This window comes from Syngnathus acus, chromosome 4 (assembly GCF_901709675.1).
Source record: "Syngnathus acus chromosome 4, fSynAcu1.2, whole genome shotgun sequence".
Taxonomy (NCBI): Eukaryota; Metazoa; Chordata; class Actinopteri; order Syngnathiformes; family Syngnathidae; genus Syngnathus; species Syngnathus acus.
The window spans coordinates 1181361-1198782 of record NC_051090.1 but is presented as its reverse complement, the minus strand read 5'-3'; the positions used below and the strand labels follow the sequence as shown (position 1 = coordinate 1198782).

Genomic DNA, 17422 nt, shown 5'->3' with positions numbered 1-17422 from the left:
ATCTACATCATTGCATAATAAAGACGCTTTGAAAGTAAATGGTTTCCCCATCTGACTAGTCACAAGTTCTGCATTTGTATATTTATGCATGTATACATTCTCAATTCCCTACACAGAAAATTCTTTTTTTTAGTGTTGTGCTCAGGGTGAAGAGGGCATTTAAACTACACTTCATATCGCTACTGTGCTGACTAGTACATTGCACACATAACGCATCGTATGCCAAGTACCGACCGAGAGTAAGTCTATTTGCGAAAGCGCGTTTTCTATTTCAGATTGAGCCAGCTGCCCTAGTCTATCTTCAGTTGGGTTTAAAATGTGGACTTCTTGATTGATGAGATCAAAAATTCAGCCTTTGTTCATTCATGGCTTTTTTTTTTTTTTTTGTCCCTCTCTCCTCCAGGTTATGATGTACGACAAACACAGAATAAGTACAGCTCTATAGCCAACGGGTTCACGAGGACTTGATTACAGTCGCTTCAAGCCTGATAGTTTGCTGCCTCTCTCCCTTCTGCTGCCACCTGTGTCGTCCACTAGCATTTCTTCTCACCACTTCCCCATCCCACCCACTCTTTGGGTGAAGAAGACTAGAGTTTCCCCAGACACTCTTGCCTGTTTGACTACCTTCAGCTCCCGTTCGACACTTGGAGCAGCGTTTCCCCAGATTTGACTTATTCTTCATTAGGTAAGACTACATTCATGTCATATGTTTAGCTGCTAACAATGATATTAAAAATAACCCGTGTGCTGTGTGGTTAATTGTTTTTAAACCGCCGGTAACACCTGTGAACTTTTCAACAGGCAGACAAAGCAAATTGCGCTAAAATGATTCCAAACGGTTACCTGATCTTTGAGGACGAGAGTTTCCTGGATTCCACTGTGGCCAAAATGAATGCCCTGAGAAAGAGTGGGCAGTTCTGCGACGTTAGACTGCAGGTATGACCTAAATTCAAACACATGTGCAAGTGCATCATATCAATGGTGCTTTCCAGAAAGAAACAAACTTTGCTATTACACAAAGAAAATGGAGACCATTTTTTTTTTTTTTGGACAGGTATGTGGCCACGAGTTGATGGCCCATCGTGCTGTCCTGGCTTGCTGCAGTCCATACCTGTTTGAAATCTTCAACAGTGACATTGAACCTCATGGAGTGTCTCATGTCACTTTTGAGGACTTGGACCCAGAGGCTGTGGAGATCCTGCTTAACTATGCCTACACTGCCCAGTAAGTACTAGTCGCTGACTTTTTTTTTTTTTTGCTTGACTTTATATTGAGAGATGTTCTCCCATGAGAATAGTACTGTAGGATTGTTTACCAAACTTTGTTTTCTTGTATCCCAGGCTCAAGGCAGATAAGGAGCTAGTCAAGGACGTCTACTCTGCTGCCAAAAGGTTCAAGATGGAGCGAGTCAAGCAGGTCTGTTTTCCATCAAATACTTGAGATAACTTGTGTTTGGTGGAACCATACAAAGTGATATAATTACCTTTTTTTTTTTAGATTTGCGGCGACTACCTGCTGTCTAAAATGGATTCCCAGAACGCCATTTCTTTTCGGAACTTTGCCAGCTCAATGGGAGATGCCAGAGTTTTGGCCAAAGTGGATGCCTACATCCAAGACCATCTACTGGAAGTGTCTGAACAGGATGACTTTCTCAAACTTCCCCGCCTCAAGGTGAAACGTGTGACAACACATGCACGACTAATGTCATCGACTTGGCATGTGCAACCAAGCTGGTCAAATATAGTTACAAAATGACTGACCTTTTAGTCTTGTCCATTAAGTACACTACGAGCCAGCAGCTGAGTCTTACTTGGACTAACACTGGATAAGATTAGTATTTACCGGCTACCGTTTTGACTTTTAACCAGATTACGTGTCAGTTGTATTTGCTCAGCGAGTAGATTTGGGCCAAGGCAAATCACACATTTTTAAATAGCATGATGAATTGTCTTTGAACTGTTACTGTACCCACTAGTTCACCTTTTAATGCAACCTTACCCATAGGTTGCGTGAGCTGTAAATAGCGACACGCACGCAACAAAAGCCGCTCATTGCTTCTGTACTATCAGGGAGCGATGATGCGACACGGTCAAGTTGCCAGGTGGCAGTTTGCCGCGCCTTTAGTTGGAAAAACAAAGAAATGTTCTACTCGGAACCTGCTTTGCAGCGGCGTCAGATGACTTGCCCAATAGGAGACTGGGTTGGCCGGGTGATCTAATATTGAAGTTACGGTAATACAGCAAAAGCATCTGTTTTACTTCCTGCTCGGCTGCTAACCAATCCCTTTCAAATATGTGAAAGCGTGCCCTGGAGTGCCTGCTGTTGGCCATGCCCGAGAAAACCAAGTGCGGTGCGAAAAGGCCTTTAGAATATTTCTAAATTGGCCTAATTGACTCCAGCGTGTGAACTAAACTCTTTCCTCCTGTTTGTCCACAGTTAGAAGTGATGCTAGAAGACAACCTGACTCTGCCCAGCAATGGCAAGCTTTACTCCAAGGTGCTCACCTGGGTGCAGCGTAGCCTTTGGGAGAATGGAGAGCAACTGGAACAACTCATGGAGGAGGTCAGTAGGCTGTGTGTGCCCTTTGAACTCTAAGCGCAATTGTCATCCCCCCCCCCCCTTTGATTCCTCCTGTTTTTGACATTAAGAAGGCATGAAGGGGGCTCAAATAGAGCTAGCATGCTGTTGTCATGCTGCTATGTCAGGATTGTTCTTTTCCCTCTGATTTGTTGAGGTTTTGCAGTAAGAAACTGTATTCCTGAACCATGCCACAAATTAGAGGTGAGACCAAAAGAGCCCCTATTTGCTCTTGGTTATTTCTTTTTTTGGTTTGCTTTGTTTTCACTCTTCTCCTTTGGGTTGTGGTTGATTTTCTTATGACACCATCTAAGCATTACAGTGCTCTTCTGCTGTGAAACGCAGAGAAAAGATTCTTGAAGGTTTGACCCTTGATTCATCGGTTTACTGCCACTTGACTATCTGAACAGGTGCACGTTTCTTGTGTTCCAGAACTAACAGGCACTCCTCCCCGTTGATTTATCTCTCCTGTAGGGTTATTTGCAGCAGCAAGGGACCAGACTGAGGAGCCGGGACTGAGCCGCCAGGGTAATGAGTCAGAGAATGGAGAAGCGCTCGCTACTGCCTCTTGGCAGCCTCTCTTTGCAGCCAAGCAACACTGCTACCATCTGTCTGTCCGTGCCTATGGCACACATGCAATTCTCACTACGGAGGAACCGATAGATTTGTTTCACTACTGCCAAAATGCAAGCTAATACAGGCTAACCACGCAGATCCCCACAAAGGCAGCTAGCCATCCATCCATCCATTTGGCTACTGAGCCTTACTGCCTTTCACAGATATATTTTTCCACCACCCCCTCGCTACTCCCCCCCCCCCACAAAAACACTTTTTTTTGCTAGATGTCCTTACTCATGTGGCAACAACAGAAAACACGCAGACCTCGAAATTTTTTTGTAACTGATAACGGCGCCCAGCGATTAGGCCACAAATGTTTTGCCTTGTGTGTTTGACTGCCTATTGTGACTTCCGTCACAATGAGCAGCTTCTTCAGCTGGGGGAAGCAGCAGCCTGGAAAATGTGGGGACAAATAGAGCCCCCGCTATTCTTCATCCTTCACAGAAGATCTCGCTGACTGGAGCGCATCGTTCTTCACCCGATCCCTTTTTTGTTTGTTTTTCGATGCATTTTAGGAAGAGTACTCTTGCCAGCCAGGCTCTTGGCATCTTCTTGAGCACAAACGTTGACGTCTATGTGCCGTGGATTCAGTTTGTCTTTTAAGGAAACTCCTCATCCCAAGAAGCTCCGTTTCAAGGACTTGTCCCTCTCCGCTTTCCTCCTCTTATCCCCATTATGGCGGGGGGGGGGGTTATACCGCGTTACCATGGAGACAGCCACATGGGTGTGTTGTTCCTGTTTGTCTTCCAGGTGCAAATGCTGTACTACTCATCTGACCACAAGCTGGTGGATGGAGGGCTGGTGATTGAGGGGCATACTGAGGTGTTTGGTGGCGAGGAGGACCACCTTCAGTTTGTGCAGGTATTCAAGAAGCGTGCCTAGTCAGCTTCACTGCAATGACTTCTCGACCACGTTTTGATCCGCAGAAGGCTAGAAGGATTTCGCACATAGTGGGCGGGCTTAAAAAGTCGGTGGTTGTCAGTTTGGGTTAAGGTTCATCTGAAGACTGGACTCTGAATTGTCTGTGTCAGAATTGAGGTCAGGGGTGAGATTATACGGGTCCACATTAAAGCAACCGGAAGAGAAGGCAGCCTTAAGTCCGATTAGCCGGCATCAGTTGGCTTTTGGTGTCTGCGTGCGGGCGTGCGCGTGGAGCAGGCATGGCTTCTGTAGCTGCGCTATGCTCTTGCAGAAGAAGCCGGTCAGAGAGAGCACCCAGAGACCAATGAGCGCCAGTTCCTCGGGAAGCCTGTCACCCTCCAACCAAGCAGCAAATGCCCCCAAACAAACCACCGTGAGAGAGTGGAAGTATATCGCCTCTGAGAAGACAACAAGTAAGCCCATTTATAACAGTGTGCCGTGTACGCCATCCTGTCCTTGTCTGTAAGCACAATTTTTCTTTCCCCACAGACAACATCTACTTGTGTCTGGCTGTGCTGGACGGGGTGTTGTGTGTGATCTTCTTGCACGGCCGCAGCAGCCCCCAGACGTCTCCCACTGCCACCCCCTGCCTGTTGAAGAGCCTCAGCTTTGAGGCCCAACCCGAGGAGCTGGAGGAGCACCAACTACCCCCCATGAGTTACGCCCGCTCTGGACTGGGCACGGCCGCCATCAACTCGAGGCTTATTGCAGCAGGTTGGTACACAAATGATCCCAAGGCTCTTTCCCTTTCTGTTGATTGTCTTTGACTGTCTTTTTGACCTGGTTGCAGGGGGCTACAACAGAGAGGAATGTCTGAGGACTGTAGAGTGTTACGACCCCAAAGAGGACCGCTGGACCTTCATTGCGCCCATGCGAACTCCAAGGGCTCGTTTCCAAATGGCTGCGCTAATGGTATGCTGGTTGTCTTGATGCCACTTGGGCTTCTCCGACGGGGAGCTCTTGTACTTAATGAAGTCAGGGTTCCTGTGCCTTCGAGCTAAATCTTCTCCATATGTACTTGACAGGGACGGCTCTACGTTATCGGAGGTTCAAATGGACATTCTGACGAGCTGAGCTGTGGGGAGATGTACGATCCAGTCGCTGATGAGTGGGTTCAGGTGCCTGAGCTCAGGACCAACCGCTGCAATGCAGGTGTCTGCTCCTTGAACAACAAACTCTACGTCGTGGGAGGGTCAGACCCCTGTGGGCAGAAAGGACTGAAGAACTGTGATGCCTTTGACCCAGTCACCAAAACTTGGGCTAGTTGCGCTCCCCTCAACATGAGTAAGTGTTATTTTACCCTCTTCTCCAGTTCTGGTGGTATCCAAGCTAAATCACCGGTTGCTTCCTTTTCAGGACGGCACCAGGCTGCAGTGTGCGAGTTGGATGGTTTTATGTACGTGATCGGAGGTGCCGAGTCCTGGAACTGTCTGAACACCGTGGAACGCTACAACCCTCTGAACAACACCTGGGGCCTGATAGCACCCATGAATGTGGCCCGCAGGGGGGCTGGCGTGGCCGTCTGTGATGGTAAGCTCGAGTTGCACCCAACCCCCAATTCCATTTTCATTTGTTACCGACCCGTGTTACCCAGGCAAACTCTTTGTCGTCGGCGGCTTCGACGGCTCCCACGCGCTCCGCTGCGTGGAGGTCTACGACCCAGCACGGAATGAGTGGAGGATGCTAGGCAGCATGACTACATCCCGCAGCAATCCGGGCGTGGTCATGCTGGGCGACAGCATCTACGCCGTGGGCGGCTTTGACGGCAACAACTTCCTGAACACAATGGAGGTGTACAACCCAGAGGCGGACGAGTGGAGCGACTGCATCAAGCCCCTCTTTCCATTCCCCGAGTGACACAGCGCTGCTGCACCTAAACCAAACTAACAGGCTTAGTGACATAATCGTGTTTCGTGATCCTATATATATATATATATATACGTGTGTGAGTGTGTGTGTGTGTGTGCGTGAGCTGAGTGGATGTTGGGGAGGGAGAATCTTTGACGAAGGGGTCTTCAGTGAAGACTGGCTTATATTAGGCGGGGCAGGGCTTGTTGCCCAAAGCAACACAAATGAAGCCTTTTCATATTGCGTACATTGTTCTACGTGCTGTACATATTGTTAGTGTCATATGCCAACATTTAATACACACACACACACATAGTGCTTTTCTTTTTCCTCTTTAGACTTGAAACGTGAGGGTTTTCACAACTACTGGTTACTATGAAAGTGCAAGTTTGATAAGAATTGAAGTTTTCTGTTGGATGTCGTTTTACTCCGAAGCCTTATGATTTAACACCTATCACTGATTCCCCCTCATTTTAAACAATTTGGTTTGTGTTTGGAATCTTAAATAATGGCCTTTTTATATTTTTATACACAAGATTTCTCAAAACGTTGATAGCAGACAGCTTAAGTCTTCAACCAGTGCCAGTTTTGATTTTTTTTTTTTTTTGTCTGCTGGTGTCATGCAGAGCCAAGCTTCTAACTTAGTTTTTGTGATTGTGGATGCAGTTACTGGAAAGATGTCTGCTTTGGCATTTGTCAAACAATGACAGTTTTTTCTTTTTCCTGGAAGGAGTGTTATGAAGACGACCGTTCTCACATTTATAATATTTCTTAATAAATCATTTCAATTTGATTTGTGTCCTAATTCATTGACTTTTAGTTCAAATGGGAATCATGAGATGGAGATGGCAAAGTTGCCAGACGATCAGTAACTGAACACACTGCAAGCCTTGATTGTGGCTTACTGTATATTTAGCACCTTACTTCATCCACAGATAAGGTCAAGTCTGATCTTTCATTGCCACCAATTTCTCAAGACAACCACAGATGTGCTTCCTGCTTAGTTGACCTCAACAGAATGCCAGAGCAGACAGCAGATGCGTGACCTCAGGATTACGTGCGGAACAGGATGTCACGACCAAATCGACCTCAATTCTCAATCTGTCAGATATACAAGCACGTATGCTTGGTAGGTATTTCCCGATACGCTCGTATGCATGCTTCTGATTTTATTCCACTTTCTAAATAACGCGCAACCCAAATTTGGCATAAAATCGAGGTTCATCTGTATTTAAATCAACAAAAGCACATTCATAGTTCAAAAATACAAAACTCCTTCGAAGCTTTCCGGACTGCGTTTTTGTCCACATAACTGAAACAATCCAATGTAACGGATATTATTTTATGTACATTTTTCAAAAGAACTAATATAAACAAATATTGTGGATGGAGAACAAGGACAACAAAACCTGTAGCAGACTGGTTGCTACACACCCGAGTTATCCAGGTGTCCAGCTACAACAAGAACTCACTTTGGATCCCTTTTTGAGCTCATTGCAAACACACCAAGCACTCCCACAGTTTAGCATAACATTGGTCAGTCAAACCTGAGTCGTGAGCTGGTCCTGTGAAGGTTGACTACATGTTTAGGTTGACGTGCTGAGCTGTGGTCTGAACACAGTGGTCCAAGGCTTCCTTTAGCTCTGTCAGTTGGTTCACACCAATGTTCAGTTTCTCTCTAGGGGTACAAAAGAATTCAAAAGAAAGTTAGCCAGAATCTCTTTTGCCACCCCCTGCATGAAGAAACAAACTTTTTTTTTTTTTTTTTTTTTTTAAACATAAGGATTATACACGCCTGGCAAAGCGGAAACGGAAATCCCTAACTTCTTTACTGAAATGGTGCTGTCAAATGTATTCCTGTGATTATTGTTCTACCATGTGTCAAAATGCGTTGCTCCACCGTTTGTGTTGATAAACGTTCATCAAATCATCCATGAATGCAAGTGCTCTCATTGTGTTCAAAGTCGGATAATAGGGAATAATAAAGGATTATCTTATCTTATAAAACACTGAGCTGTGGCACGAAATGGGAAGTTACTCATGAACCACTTTGAGGTTAGACATTGGCGCCCTCCTGCCATAAGACAAAAGAGCGGCAATAACCTTGGCTGCAGTTCAGTGTTGGCAACGGCTGCTGAGCAGCAGACGCAGCGAGGGAACACGGTGTTTGTTTGCTTTGTGTCAAAGTACAGCATTTCAGGGAGAAGCATGTTGCCTTCCATTGGCAATTGATTTAGCCTTCCATTCTATGCTTTAGTAAAAGAGACCAATTTTGAGAGACCGCTTCAACAAGCAGAAGAGTGAAAGAATTCTCAACACAAGCAAAACGTCACTGTCACAGCCACTGGACTTGATCAACAGTGCGAGCGCACGCACGCACAAAAAGCTGGAGTGCCTCGGAGCCTCTTGTGTTACGCAACTGCCCAAACGTGACAGGTAACCAACCGTAATGACAGAACATTGAGCCGCATGAGACACCGGAGAGATGACATCACTCATTCAAGTACCACGGGGCAGGCTGACTAGCTCCATGGCGACCATCTCTTAGTCAACACAAAGGACTGCTGCCTACCAACACCAAACACCACCATCAGATGTTTAACCAATGATAGTTTTTTAATCAGCGTCATTATTCCCATTCATATTATTAGCCAGCAACAATAATACAAATAAGCGATATCGTATTATAAAGAAGATACTTGATCTAATTAGGCAAGCCTTGTATCATTTCAGACACTTTTGTGTCTATAAACTGCATTCTTTTGTATGCGAGTTGTGAGAGTCAAATCAATGTATTCGATTTTGGAATGAGGCTGTAACACAGCAAAATGTGGAAAAAGTGAAGCACTGTGAAGATTTTCCACATGCACTGCACATTCAGTCAGGCTCAGTTACAACTTGACTTCTGGGCAAAAGCCTAAATAAACAGGAGGCCCTCCAATGCAACTCCAAAAGACCAATCAGCAGATATGATGGGTGATCTAACTGCAGCTACTCATTCATCTATTTTTGTTTGTGCCAAACTTTGGTCATTGTTCATGAACCCCCTGCAAAGCTGCTTGTGGCTATGTGTGCTGTTTTGGGAAAAGAAATAAATGGAACTTAAGACCTTGAGTAAACAAGAACATGGTTTACTCAAGCTTGGTTCAACATGTTCTATTCGTCTGGTCCTGCTTAAATGACTCGGATTGCTCAAACGTTCCCCCTACTGTTGTGAAGTGTCATTTATGTTCAAATGAACGAGTGCTTTCCAGCCTTGACGCTATTTTAGGCCGTCGACTATTCCGGGTCATTAAGAGAAAACAATCTTGTTTCACTGTGCATCTTCACCAGGTCTTTTGCTATAATTGTTGGGTAGCACAAAGCATGTTCATCCACTCATCTCCTTCCTCAGTGATTTGATGAACAGTATTTGTGTCCTACCTATAGTCGGTTTGTGAGAAACAAGAGAGTAGGTCCGTGTCCGCCAGTGGGAAATTAACATCAACCATCTGAAACCAAATGCACAAGTATTCAAACTAACTTTCAAACTCAAGCCGGACCAAATCTAGACAACTTTTCAGTGACAACAAAAATAGGCACTGACCTTATTGGATCTGATGGTGCTGAGAAGCTCCTGCACTTCTCGCAAACCGGCAGAAGAGCACAGAACACTAAAAAAATCAATGAAAATAAAAAAAATGTCCATGTGACATACAGACTTTTACTATATTACAAATTTTACATCACAATCTTAATTGAGCATAATTTGCACAACCACATTATCTCAGTCTGCCTTATTTTTCTTATTGAAAAGCTTCTAACTATAGGCTATCGATCGTCCTAATGGTGGAAAAATTAAAATAATTGATCCTGGTCTCATGTTTTTGATCACAAAAATATAATAGAGCCGCTGAATATAACGATGAGAGAATCTGGATTGTGATAGTGAGGCAAGTATGTGGAAATACCCGATAAAGGCTTGGAGCAGCTGCGAGACCATGGAGGATATTTGGCTCAGACAGACAACGGCATCCTGTGGTGGAGCAGGACCTCCAACTGACAAGGCACTCTGTCTGGTATGAGGGTCAAAGGCCAGAGCTTTGAACACTTCCATGCTGGGATGATGACAGAAAAGTAGACAAACCGGCAGTAAATTTCACATTTCAGAGATTTTTTTCTTTCTTATTGGTGCTGTTGCTGTCCAAATGATTTACAGTAGTAAAACTTAATAGCGTTGCCCTGGCTGCTGGAAACTGTGTGTAAAGCCATAAGCTACACACACGGATACGACAGTATGGGAAAATAGCAGGAAAAAAAAAGGCTAATACAAAAATGAAACATAACGTGGACTTCCCGTGGTACTTTGCACTGTACTATGTGGATCTTCAAGGTGAACAAGTAGAACAGAACATTGTGACAAGACGGCACACATTTTTGTCAAGCCTCAAACCTCCAGTGCTGGGCAAAGTTATGTACTCAGGGGCCCTATTTCATCATTAAAACTGACAAGATAGGACAGGTAACATGAAGATGAGGTCGGGAAAAACAAATGTGTTGGAAATGATGTAATCATACATTCTTTTAAACGTATTTATAATTTAATGAAACCAATTTAATAAAGTAAAAATATCAAACATATCCAAACTACTTGATTTGACAAATATTTTTAGTGTGTAAATGAAACACAAAATATGGTAGCTGCCACTACGCTCACCTTATTTCACAGACTTTACACCAAATGTTCTCAAACATGGCCCAGACCTCTTGGTGAGGGACATGAGAGGACGGTGGTTGTTTGGCTTCGTCATCCTCGTTCATTACAACATCACTGGCGGCTGATTCAGGCTTGATGAGAACATTTGAAGAGGAGACCTTGTTTATTTGTAGAACAACAACGCACCTAAAAATGAATGAATCAAGCAGACCTGAGGTTGTAGCTTCTGGATGATGTTGTTCATTGCAGTTAGTGCCCTGGGAACCAGGCTGACCCTTTTCCCAAATTCCTTGACAAACTCCTTTGCTTCTTGAACAGTCACCAAAATTGAACTACGGTCCCTAGATTGACCTGCAAGAACAAAAAAAACACCTTTATGCCCTTTAAGGTCTTCTCATCCATATTTAAAGGCAACAGTCATGACATCCATGTCGAACTGCAATACATCAAGAAGGAAACGCAAAATGGACGATTTGCTTATTATTAGAATGGTGGAATCAATACCAAATATAGGTACCCAAATTATGCTGGAGATTAATGTTCAGTTTGACACTTCTGGAAAGGTATTTAATAATGCGAGGTATTGCAGTTAAAGTTTATAGTGTTGTAGAACTAACCGCAGCGCAACATACCGCGACCGCTGTGTTCCCAACATGACTTTATATAGCTACAAGGGACAAGCAACAGCAGGGATGGGCAATTTTTCATCGGTGCTACTCGGTGGCCAAACAGCACCACCGCGCACTCCTAATCGGATGCCTCATAAATAGGCCATTTTAAATATGGACAAAATATGTGCATGTGTGCAAAATACATGCTCCCAATATATTTCCTTTCTCATCATACATTTCACTATCCTAACCCAACAACAAGGTCTTTGAAAGCAATAACAAAATAACAACATATTATGATGCCCCTCTTGCACAACATTTAGCATTCAAAGATAACTTCGACCTATTGAAGAAAAAAAAAAGAAGCCTAGAATTGAGCTTGGTCATTTTCCCACCACTCAGCCTTCAGAGGCAAGCCTTTTCTCTACCTTCTCCATTATTTGCCAGCTCTTTTAGACAGGAATGGCACAAATGGACAATAGTGCTTGTGGACCAAGGACACGCGCAACAACATCATGGACGAGAAGGATGAGTGACTGTGCTAAAGTACACGTCCCTACCCAGATGCACAGTTGGAAAGAAGGGGAGGCTGATTTTCTGCATTGATGATACATGATTAAGGGTCATTTCATTAGATTACAGTAAAGGGACTGAGAGCCAGCCCTATGACGAGGCGCCCGCCGCAGAATGACTCAGCAGTGCACTGACACATATCAGAGAAGGTGACCTAATTCCGTCTGTTGTTCTGGGGAGTTCTGCTGCAGTGCAGAGCAGCCAACGTCATTCCCCAGTGGACCGAGGCTTTTGAGCAGGCGATGGATGACTCAGTTACAACTTGTGTTCACTGAGAAACCAGTCAGCTCTTTACAGCTCGTATGCATTAGCATTTCAATTTGTAAGACAATCATCACAATTTTGGAAACACATATTACATTACAGGTTCTACAAGTTCTATTTTTTTGGCACCCCATATTAGCCCTTGCATGTATGTTATTGATTGATCATTGAATACTTATTTTCTACCATCATTTACAAATAAATTGTCTAAAAATGTGAGTTCCAGTGTGTGACGATCATTGGGACTTTGACTTTGACTTTTCTTTTTCCCACATCCTGTTTCTTACCTATTATACAGACTGCTTACCTCGTTTAAAGAAGTCGATGAGCTTTATAACTGTTTGCAGCAAAGGTCGTGGGACAATGAAGCCAAATACAGCTATCCAGTGCTTTTTCAAACAATGTAAAATGTCAAGAAGATCCCAGGGCGGCTTGATGTAGATGATCTAGAGAAAAGTACACAAAATCCCATATTTGAATGCATGTGACACATTTGCGTGAAAACAAACAGACCAGCAGGTGTGATTAACTTAGAATTGAGATGACACTAAATCACTCGTTCAAATATTTGCACATGTTCCATCAGAAGTGAAAATGTTCCTCCATTACATTCATACCTCTTGCCATAAGTCACCATAAGAAGCTTTCATCTCCATCTCGAGCACATTGGACAGCACCTCCTGCAGGCAGCCCTTGAGCTCAGAGACACATCTTTCGATATTCTTGTCCTCTTCCACTCTGGGGCTTTTGCTATCTGGAATGAGATGCATGTGTCTACATGAGTGGAGGTACAGTCATGAGAACAGAAGCTAAGCTTTTCTCAAACACGTATGTACATGTTAACATGACAGAAATGACTGAACATACACTGCGATGCAATGTCAAGTGTATTGGAGCACCTGGTGATTACACCTAGAGAAGTCACAGTTTGTTTAAATAACAAACAAAAAAATGAATAAAAGGAAAATATTGTGGAACAAATCAAACAGAAATGTGTAAAATATGACACATATTGACACTATTGGAACACATAACAAGGATTATCATCCTTATAACTTCATGAATGAAATGAAAATTCTGTCTGAGTTGATCCTAAATGTGTTTGATGGGTGTTGAGGTATGAGCATTAGGAGGGGTAATGATAGAGATAATAAGAAAGGCGAACATGGAATGTGCATGGGTGGTACAGTATGTGCTGTTGCCAAGTTATTTCTTGTTGTTCATACTGTCTCACCTTCCTTTGGGAGACATAAAGACAGACGTTCTTGAGTAAGCGACGGCGCTGCTGTGCAACTGCTTCCCGGCATTAGCGGGGGCATTGGCGCGTCCATTTCAGGAAGCCTCTGGAGCACATTGCTTTGGAGGTGCTTCAGGTCGTGTCGTGATTTCTCAACCTCTGCCTCCAAGTCGGCCTTGCTCAAGGCCTGAACTCCACTAAGGACAGCCTTGGTGCATAGATTTTTATCATTTCTAAAGTAGCAGGAGAAAATGAGAAGAAAAGATGACATGATGCATATGCATGATATGCAGTGGACACAGGGCTGCTGCTGCAGAAGCAGTGTCGCGAGGGGGAAACTCACGTGCACAGAATGAGAGCACAGTCTGGGTACAAACTCTGATACTGAAGGCAGCACTGCAGCACTTTGTCATCATTATTCTCAGCCATAAGACTATCTGAGGGGAATGACAGAGACAGAATGAGAAAAAAAGAATTCCAGCACACAGAAGGCAAAGCACAATCTGGAGGTTTAAGTTTTGACTTATTATTGCCACGTCATGAGCGATATAATGACTGAATTACCTGTAGAAAGAAATAGCAGAGTAATACTACCACTTAGTGGACATACGGTAGCACTGTACTCACTGTTACTTTCAGCAGCCTGCTGCATTGACTGCCCCCAAAGGTGTCTTTCTCGCCTTTTCAGAGAGTTATAGATATAGGAAATGGCGGGACAAGCCAGATGAGCCACGGAATTTGTGAGGCCTTTCCCCTTTTTGAGAGAATCCAGCTCCTGAAGCACCACCCAGGGGATTAGGACAATTGGCAAACCCAAAGCTACAAACACAGGAAATGTGCATCAGACGACAAGCTCATTCGATAGGTATCTCAACATGGCCAATATAGCTTGTGATAACACAATTCCAACATTTATGGCAGGGTCTTTTTAAATTGTGGCATCATTTCAAAATTGACATCACCTCCAAGGCCCCGATGTTGCATCTTTTTCACATAATCCAAATGACTAAGGAGAATATTGGTGTCCAAAACAAGGATTACATTTTGCTGAGCAGGATGTGCACCTGAAAAAATAAAAGTAAACATTCATGAGGTGATATGACAACAGTTTAGACATTTGGATCAAATATTCCCATCCCTATGTCATAATATAGAGTCCAATTTGTCCGAACTAAACTCACAGGACACTTTAGCGTGTGATGCAGTAAGTGCAAACTGCAACCGTATTAACGGAAATACTATTAAAACGCAATTGCTGATCTTTTTTTTTTATCTCTCCCATTTTATCAGACAGTGCCAAAACTCACAGAGAGTACTTGTCGCCCTCTCTTCTGGGGGGTCTATATCCATACAGGTGAGCTCTCCATAGCTCTGCATTACATCCACCTCTAATCTCTTCTCAAAGCGGGCAAGGTGAAGCTCTTCTGCCACTTGCATCTAGAATGGACAACAAAAAGCATGATTTGAACTTAACTTTCAGGCCTCATATGCACACACTCACCTGCTGTGCCAAGACCTCACTTGTAGTGGGAGGGACATATAACAAAGATGAAGTCTTGTCTTTTTTTTCCCAGCTATGAGCATGTTTCAAGCTGTTTGTGGCTGCCTCAGAAACACTGTGTTCACTCCCACATGTGGCTGTCCTGCTTGTAGCCGTAACATCATTCTTGTTGTCTTTTGTGTTTGCCTCCACTAGCTCTGGTTCAACCTTCTTTGGAATCTTGAAACTAGAATGTAGAATTGTTGGTATTTTGGGCCGAGCAATTGACACCTTAGCGATTTTAAAGGACACTTTGGGCTTGGATGAATGAGAGAACTGTTCTTCGGATTTCCTTCTATCCAAGATTACTTTTTCTTCCAAGGACAGTTCCGGACTTTTCTTAGAGGTCTCTTGGATTATCTCTGTTTGCTTGTCCCTTATCGAGTCCTTGGCGTGAGGAAGGGTCTGGCTTTGTTCTTCGGTCTTGATAGTTTTGCTCTCTTTCTGGTTCTTGTGCAATTCTTTGCATTTACTCTTCAGCAAATCCTGGCACTGTTTCCGTTGCTCAGCTGAAACGTAAATGGGACTCGTTTGCTTCTTTTTTAGTCTAGGTGGGCTCATGTAGTGAGACTTTTCATCGGAATCATATTTGGAGTCTTTTTTGTCTTTCAGATCATCTCTAGCTCGCTTTCTGATGTGCCAGGATCTTGATGGACTCTTTTCCTTGATTTTACTACCACTGGTGACCTTATCTTTGTTTGCAATTGGAGGCTCCGCTTTGTTGGCCACATCTGCCTGAGACACCCGTCTCTTGTCTGTTTTTTCTGTAGTATGGAGTTTGTAGACAGCCTTTTTGATTTGGCGACTTTCTTCTTCAACACGAGCAGTACCTTCTCTGTGTTTTGTACATTGGCTTTAAGTGGAGGAAGAAATGCAACGACAAGGACAGAAATTATTCGCAAAACGTTCATCATTGGTGGCACTCAATTTTCATTGAAGATGCAAGAATTATATCTCACCTAGAACTTCGGTTTTCATTGTCCTTTCTTTTGGATGTGTCATCCTTTCGTTGATCTTTGGATCCCTAAAATAAGATACAATAGATATCGAATCACATTTCAACACGTCTGTTCTTGACTTTGAATCTGTACCAACAATTTGTTTGTGAAGATCTTAATGGCTTATTATTTGATCCATCCATTGTTCATCACTTTACAGTCAATTCATTAGCCTCAAATGTAACTTGTGTATATATAGTCTAACAGTGCACACAAGATAATAAAAGATGAGTCTTACCTCGTCTTCCTTGGAAGACCTCTTGCGCTTTCTTTTTCTTGACGTTCCAGACATATTCTGCAGATGTATTTTAATCTTTAGGCACTACAATTGTACCATACAGTACTAGAACTGTATGGTAAGCGTAAATTGTAACATTTTGGTTGACATTCCTACCTACAAATGGAATTGCTACTTTCCTTTCAACAGACAATTTGACATTAGAATGTTAATAGTACTTTTGAAGATAGCTTTCCAAAGCATTTAAAAGATAACAATGTTCGCTTTTGTTATGCTAGCCATGACAGTTGAAACATCGCAGCCGAAAGGCGGTATTGCCTTTTTTATTCATGTAAACTGTTGCTGTATATTAAACAATAAATATAAAATACGCTTTACTTGGTTAAAATGTGAAACTGTCAGAAATTCCTCAGAAGTGTCGTGACATACCAAACCAGCTGTCTTGTCTTCTTCTCCCACGGCTTACGTTAATGTTTTTTTTTTCCCTCATCCCCGGCACATTACCGCCTCTATCGGTTGTTGTGCGGCGGTACAGGTGGGACACCAAATTGCACTCATGAGTTACAGACGGTATTGATGAACTATTAACATGCAATTTAAGACGCCTTAAAATCCTTTGGCTTGAAAAATATAGTCACACATGGGAGAGGAAGCGGACAAAGTGAGGGCGGGGGCAGCTGAAGGTCAGTGGGAGAAAAGAGCCAGTTTGAGTTCGTCTTGACATTTGTTTTTCTTATTATTATTATTATTATTATGTCTAAAACACTTGTGTTCAGCAAATCACACTCGCATGTATGTTTTGGACTGGTGGCTTTCCACAGTGGTGAAATGTCCTTTAAAAATGGCTCCCTTGCAATGATTTGAACGTGCCACATAGTGGCACTGTAACTCCACTGAGATTTGCTCCCACGCCTCCAATTTGCTAACCTGGCAAGAGGCAGATTGAGGCAAAATTACTAATTTCCACCAGAATATAATAACCCGACATTAGCAGACCACATTCGTCTTTTGAAACAAATCCTGAAAAGCATTTTTTATGAAGACTTTGAAAGTGACATAGTGATTTCTGATGTTTTGCATCTTAGCTGTCTTGTTCCAGCTGGTGAGGATAAAGTTAAAATGGTCTTGGACTGGAATACAAATACTTAAAAGCCCTTGAGACAATTACATGTTAAATGCTTATTTAATGAAATCAGTGGCATGTTTAAAAAGGGAAACACTCTGTTTGGTGGTTCATAAAAAGGGACAATGTGGTATGCAGTGACATTGAAGAGGCCACATCTCCCATGATCAAATTCACT

The 17422-nt window shown here is 43.3% G+C and overlaps 2 protein-coding genes and 1 long non-coding RNA gene across 4 annotated transcripts; 1 reads left to right on the top strand and 2 right to left on the bottom strand.

Annotated features, from left to right (window-relative positions):
- Window positions 1–391: 391 nt before the first annotated feature.
- LOC119122163 lies at window positions 392–889 on the bottom strand. Its single transcript, XR_005097807.1, has 2 exons — window positions 800–889; window positions 392–676 (listed from the first exon to the last, which is right to left on the bottom strand). It is a non-coding gene; the product is annotated as an uncharacterized LOC119122163 (long non-coding RNA).
- Window positions 553–6757, top strand: ivns1abpa (influenza virus NS1A binding protein a). The gene is made up of 13 exons (XM_037250372.1): window positions 553–685; window positions 802–936; window positions 1055–1224; window positions 1341–1416; window positions 1498–1671; window positions 2437–2562; window positions 3946–4056; window positions 4388–4529; window positions 4606–4830; window positions 4907–5028; window positions 5142–5400; window positions 5473–5646; window positions 5711–6757. The coding sequence occupies exons 2-13, from the start codon at window positions 826–828 to the stop codon at window positions 5971–5973; spliced, it is 1953 nt and encodes a 650-aa protein (XP_037106267.1). The 5' UTR covers window positions 553–685; window positions 802–825; the 3' UTR covers window positions 5974–6757.
- Window positions 6573–16608, bottom strand: swt1 (SWT1 RNA endoribonuclease homolog). Of its 2 annotated transcripts, none has more exons than XM_037250370.1 (17): window positions 16551–16608; window positions 16122–16178; window positions 15845–15909; window positions 14847–15738; window positions 14653–14782; window positions 14308–14409; window positions 13973–14164; window positions 13689–13782; window positions 13343–13578; window positions 12726–12862; window positions 12416–12554; window positions 10872–11011; window positions 10661–10791; window positions 9915–10061; window positions 9551–9617; window positions 9388–9455; window positions 6573–7642 (listed from the first exon to the last, which is right to left on the bottom strand). In XM_037250370.1, the coding sequence occupies exons 2-17, from the start codon at window positions 16173–16175 to the stop codon at window positions 7543–7545; spliced, it is 2694 nt and encodes an 897-aa protein (XP_037106265.1). In that variant the 5' UTR covers window positions 16176–16178; window positions 16551–16608; the 3' UTR covers window positions 6573–7542. The 2 variants fall into 2 exon arrangements, with proteins under 2 accessions (XP_037106265.1, XP_037106266.1); XM_037250371.1 differs by lacking the exon at window positions 16551–16608 and adding an exon at window positions 16278–16475.
- Window positions 16609–17422: the final 814 nt, after the last annotated feature.

Coding starts and splice junctions, on each gene's coding strand:
- ivns1abpa (XM_037250372.1), top strand. CDS start 826: ATGATTCCAAACGGTTACCTGATCTTTGAGGACGAGAGTTTCCTGGAT. Junction 4,831..4,906: donor CTCGAGGCTTATTGCAGCAG/GTTGGTACACAA, acceptor ACCTGGTTGCAG/GGGGCTACAACAGAGAGGAA. Junction 5,029..5,141: donor TCCAAATGGCTGCGCTAATG/GTATGCTGGTTG, acceptor TGTACTTGACAG/GGACGGCTCTACGTTATCGG.
- swt1 (XM_037250370.1), bottom strand. CDS start 16,175: ATGTCTGGAACGTCAAGAAAAAGAAAGCGCAAGAGGTCTTCCAAGGAA. Junction 15,910..16,121: donor GGTCTTCCAAGGAAGACGAG/GTAAGACTCATC, acceptor ATCTTATTTTAG/GGATCCAAAGATCAACGAAA. Junction 15,739..15,844: donor AATGAAAACCGAAGTTCTAG/GTGAGATATAAT, acceptor CTCCACTTAAAG/CCAATGTACAAAACACAGAG.